The sequence below is a fragment of the Talpa europaea genome (genome assembly GCF_964194135.1).
Source record: "Talpa europaea genome assembly, chromosome: 11".
In the NCBI taxonomy this organism is placed as follows: domain Eukaryota; kingdom Metazoa; phylum Chordata; class Mammalia; order Eulipotyphla; family Talpidae; genus Talpa; species Talpa europaea.
Window position 1 is genome coordinate 23,719,813 of NC_140078.1, and position 6,000 is coordinate 23,725,812.

Genomic DNA, 6,000 nt, shown 5'->3' on the forward strand with positions numbered 1-6,000 from the left:
TTAAAACAACTAAAATCCTAAGTGTGACAGTCATTTGGGAAATTCCAGGGTTCTAAAATATAGGATGGTTACATTTGTTTTTCATTTAATCTGTTATTTCTTATATTCACACAAACAGCAGCTACGTTTTTCTCCAGAGAGAACATGGATCCCAAATGGAAAAAGTGCAACTTGGGACAATTGGTGGTTTACTTTTCTGCTGTTTAAGTGCTCCTACATTTTACCAAGCCCCTACTGCAGTATTACTTGTGTCTTTCTGAGTTTCTTAGAATATGACTTCTAATAGGGGGAAATGCCAGAACAAACAGCCCACTTTCTTTAATTGGCTCCCATTTATAAAAGATAATAAAGACTTGATGCTAACTAAATGAATGTGCAAATATCACCCCCCCCCCATTCTTTCCATTTGTTCCCTCTAACTTCCCTCTGTGCATTCCCTAACTATAGATTCAGCCACACTCACATCCACCATTATCTTCCGTTTAGTCTTAAGAATATTAATTCCTCCCGTCAAGCTGACTTTTCCATGGCAAATTCTGAGTCCATTTGCCAGATATGGCCAGCAACTTCTGGCTTAAACTGTTTACAAGTCCCTAAAGGAATACACTATAATTCTACAGTCTTCTCTCCACAGAGGCGACTACACACTGGGCTGGAGGTGAGTGCTTGACTTAAGGAAGCCAATCCATCAAGCTGACCATCAATCTTCAATACGCAGACTCTTGCCCAGAGGTAGGGCTATATCCGATCATGTTGGCTAAGAATATCAACTTGGACAAACACACTGTCAACAGCTGTGATGGCCGCTAAAACAAAGATGCCGGAGACAGTAAAACATCCATTCATTCTCTGAACACCAATTCACCCCTGCTCTGAACCAGGCACGGCGCCAAGTGTAGGAATGTAGAGTAAATAAGATAAAAACATGTTTTCATAGAGCTTACAAGCTATTTCAAACAAAATTATGCAAATAATTCCATAAAATCTTTTAAGAGGCACTATAAACTAGTCTCAGGACCCTGAATTTCGTCGGGACCCTGAACTACTGGGATGTGGAAGATTGTGGTAAGGAGTGCACAGATCTATGCAAAAGAAACAATCTGAAAAAGTTCCAAAGGACAGAGAAAGGTGGGAAGAAATACAAACAATATAGCCAGAGTATAAATAGGAAGGTATATAACCCAGGTGTGGTGCTGTTTTAACATGTATTTTCTATTAAACCTAGTTCATGTTGCTTTAAGTAGCAAAAGAAAAAAAAATACAAAGAAGCTAAGAAAATATTTACAAGTAGGGAGCAAAGTTACCCTAATTAACTATTTCATCAAATTCTTGCACTAGCAAAATCTTGTTTCCATGCTACCTAAAAATCATGGTCAACTACCTTGTCCTGTGCAAAATTATGTAAGTTCATAGCTATTTTTAAAAAAATATGAGAATAAAACACTTACTACTTGGGGAGGTTTATTTTTTAATTCCTTGAGCTCACTATGCTTTGAGCACATTTCTGGTAGGAGGCAAGGCCTAAAGATATTTTCATTTAAAAATCAGGCTGAGTGGTTAACTCCATATTTAAGATAAGAAATAAGAAAACGCTCACTTAATTAAAAGATTGCTTTAAAGTAAAACTTTACAATACCTGGTAAAAGAGATCCTTTGATTTCAAAGGTAACCTGAGAAGGAGTCATTCTGATGGATTTATTATAGGATGTCGTGCTAGGAAGAAAAAGAGAAGTTGTCATTTATAGTATTAAAGTATTAGCTTTAGATAGCTGCCATCAAGACACAAGTTAAAAAGCAAAAAATATATAAATAAACCTCAATTGTAAGCAAAAGATTTCAGAATCACTATATTTAAAGAAACTGAATTATTTAGGAAATTTCAGGCTTTTATGTTACAATCTATTCCATAAGAAAGCATGGACCAGAAATACTTCAAACAAGAAGTGTCCTTACTTTTAAAGATTCAAGATTTTCCTGCCTAGCACTTTCTCTTCTGATAAGCAGCTGTTCAGCACTTGACCTATCTTTCCTGGCCAGACTCCTGTTATGGTGGAGAATAAAACAAACAAATAACAACTATGGATAGAAGAAAGCTTGGCTCAAGAGAGATCTACTTTAACAAGGTTTCAACTTTAATAACAAGGGAAACACCAAGGATCTTAAGTAGCACGCGCTGAAACAAAGTAGTCATATTCTGCAACCAGTTTGAAACTTCTATGCTTCTAAGTAACACAACTCATTACTAAAAACAAACCAACCCTTCTTCCACAAAACACTTTCCAGATTTTTCTCTATATTAACCATAAGATCTTTACTAGAGTTCTGTAGGCTAAATTGAGAATCTGGACTCTGTAATATACCAAGGCCTGTCAATCTTAATTGAGTTTACATTTTGAACTTTCTAAAGTTGAACTTTATTCAAAACTCTTAAGTCTTCTACTTATACGTTGGCTTTTATATATCTTCCCAGTAACATATTTTACATCAATTAGAATATTCTTCCTCACGTTCCTGGCTCGGGATAATTTCAATTACTTACAGAAATCTAAACCACTAGGTCTTTGAGATCCTTCTCTGCTTGCCCACATTTTATTTTTAGTTGATTTTTCATTTCTATGCTGCTTTTCCCAGCCAAACCAATCTGCTTATCATTCCCTCATTACGTATCTAAAGGGAGATAAATAGGTTTTTTAAAATAAATAATGTGGGGCCTCCCTGGTGGCGCAAGGGGTTAAGCACTGCACTTATGAAACAAAATACAGCCTCTGCAGCACGAGTTCAATCCCCGACCAACAGGCCAGAAACCACATGGCACAGCAGACCTCTCCTGTCTCACCCAATGCTCCCCCTCAGCAGTGTGTTTCAGTCAGTCTGCCTGTTCTGTTCCCCACTCTGTTTCTGGGGAATCTTCTTACTCCCGCATCTCTGGCCTATACCCCAGCTCTTGTATGCATAAATAAATAAATCTTTAAAAAAATAAAATAAAATGTTAATTCTCAAGAAGGTTGAAATATGTAAATATAGAAAGAACACATACTCCACACAAGGGAAGATCATCTATGTAACTTATTCAATACCCAATCTACCAATGTTTCTAAAATAATTCTAATCACGTCTTTATTCTGTATCATTTCCATTAGTTTGCCAGTTTAAATTTTGTTTACTTGCATTTACATATTGCATCATTAAAAACAAATCCTAGGGCCTCCCTGGTGGCGCAAGGGGTTAAGACGCAACCTATGAAGCTATCTGCAACCACTGCAGCACAAGTTCGGTCCCCAGCCAGGGAGCAACCCACATGGCACAGCAGACCTCTCCTGACTCTCCCGCTGCAGTATATTTCACTCAGTCTGCCTCTTCTGTTCCCCACTCTGTCTTTGATGAATCCTCTCGCCCCCCACACTTCTGGCCTGTACTCCAGCTCTTGTATGCATGAATAAATAAATCTTAAAAAAAATTTTTTAAATCCTAAAATACCTTTCATATGTATTCATTTTTCTATTTTCTCTTTTATCCTGTTCCTTTCCATGAAAACACATGCAACTGCAATGGTCAGTTAATGAGCACAGCTACCCCAGTTTACCACACTCCCAAGTCAGGGTAGACAGATAGCTCTTAGAAGCAGCTCTCATTGGAGGCAATTTTGCCCTCCATGGGATATTTGGTAATCTCAGGAGGTATTATTGGTTGTCACAATTGGGGGCATCTAGTGGCAAGGAATATTGCTAAATACCATTATATGCAGCGAACAATTGTCTACAAATAACTGTCCAGCTCCAAATATCAATAGGGCTTGAGGTTGAAAAACCTAATCTCTATCTATCCACAGAAAGCTGCTATAAGGAAAAATTCCAGGCTCACTCTGAACTATAAGCTCAGTGTATCATCCCATTCACATCAATTATAAAAAGTAACTTTTGTAAGACCACCAGTCAATGTGGTTTCATGTCACCTGGATAAAGAATTCCCTATTTGGGAGCACTTACCATTTCAGTTAGAAAACCCAAAAGTCCACATTAGAGAAAAACTAGTCCTTGATCAAAGTAATTTCTAAGCTACCTTAATCTATTTTCTGTCTCTAAGAGTAAACATGATCTATTTAAAGCACATACATCCAGTTCTAGCACTGACAAAGAATGTTCTAAATCTAAAATTAGCTCTAGATTGTCACTCCTTATTAACCTATCATTAACTAAATATCTTCTTATTCTCTTCCAACATGACATTTTATATGAACCTGAATATTTCATTTTTTTGATATGTAAAATGAATAATTGAAGTACTGCAATCTTACATTTATCTGAAATTATATCAAAAAGAAACTTTAAGGCTAGCAAAAAAATTAGTTATTAAATTAATTTTGAGACACAACGAAAAAGCCACATTAAGCAAAACTGCTGAACAACCAACATCAATCTCAACCTGCAACTTTTACTTTTACCCAGTGTTTACAGTCACAGTTGTCAACTAAAGACAATCTCACCGACATAATTACATAGCTGGTACGCAACTGTTCATCAATTTAAAAAAACATTTTAAACAGTTTTAGGGAAATGAAATGTAATTATTCCTGTGTATTAAAACCAACAGCAGGTACAAAATTACCTCTAAATTTTTAGTGCATTAAATAAGAAAAACTACATAAGTTTATTATGCCTTTTACTCTTAGTTGCTTGTAGAGTGGTTATCATAACTTGGCTGTAAATAGTTGCAGTAAATATATTATACAAAGCTATATAAACAAACACAGCCCTCCCCCTACCTCACCAGATGGCAACAAAGCATCATCTTCCAATTGGATTGCCAAAAGTCATATAAGATGGTCTAACTTCCACTCCCACCTCCTAAATTTAATACCATCCCATACCAAATTTTAAAAGCCTGGAAACCGCTCCTATAGCAGTTTACTTGATCATGGACAAATGCCAATATTCTGGTGCAGGAGTGAAGCATATGATTTTGGCATCCAGTTACCACCAAACCAGTAGTGATAAAGTAAAATGCTGTTGTGTTATGGAAAAAAATTGTAAACAGCTACCAACACTTCCTTGTCTTCTAAACAAGCAAAAAAAAAAAAAAAAAAAAAACCAACTTGGAAGGTAAAGCTCTTCCAGATACACATAAAACAATCAAATGGAAAATGCTAGTCATTTTACATACAGGAGTTGACAACCTTATGTACACACACTTCCTGAGACAGGTTTTTGTTTTTAAATATAACTTCCATTTTATGCTTCTGGGAGATAAACATTAAAAACCATTCTCACCTGAGATTTTGAGTAGCACTGAAAGCTATTCTAACATTTTAAAAGCAACTAACAAAGCAACCAACAAAATGAGTGTAATTTACATTTTTTAAATATTTCAGCATTTACACTACTTGGAAAAATTCATTTTACTCTAGTTTTGTCAAATAAGCCCTAATTCGTTTGCAGCTTGGGGAACAAAAGGGAGGTTTAAGCAAACCAAAGGAACATTTAGTTTAGAGCTAAATTGAAGTCACTTTTTTTTTTTTTAGCAAAAATGTGTTTTTCTGGCCAAAAAGAACATCTCTCACTATTTTCCCTCAACTTTTTAGAAAGAAAAAAGCTGTTCCCAATTCTCCTCAAATTAGCTGTAAGGAAGGAAAATATGAAAAGTCTACATTTTCCTGGGTTAATTTCTGTTCATCCTGGTAGAGGAACCCAGTATACTTTGGGCCAATATTTTCATCAGATGTATGCAAACATGCAAGAATTTTTAATAAGGAATTTCTAGAGATTTCATTAAGTTTCTTGAGCAACTTTCTAAATAAGAAGTAAATTTTTCTCAAATGTCTGTTTTCTATGTCATATCCATAATCACATATATATATATATTTCTTACAATTTCCCTGGTTGTTATACACAAAGATTTGGTTTACCAACCTACTTTTTGTATGTCAAATTTAACTCATTCTGCCACTGCTAAATTTCATTCGCCGTCATTATTTCTCTAATGCAACTCTCCTAAGTCTTACTT

At 35.5% G+C, this 6,000-nt stretch overlaps 1 protein-coding gene across 1 annotated transcript in view; it reads right to left on the reverse strand.

Moving 5' to 3' along the window:
• The window catches only part of GPCPD1 (glycerophosphocholine phosphodiesterase 1), a gene marked incomplete at both ends in the record, with an annotated part of 44,745 nt that extends 43,060 nt beyond the window's left edge, over positions 1 to 1,685 (reverse strand). Inside the window, one exon of the mRNA XM_084247968.1 lies at positions 1,637 to 1,685. Within this exon, the coding sequence (XP_084104094.1) occupies positions 1,637 to 1,685 (49 nt within the window). The remainder of the gene's footprint in view (positions 1 to 1,636) is intronic.
• Positions 1,686 to 6,000: the final 4,315 nt, after the last annotated feature.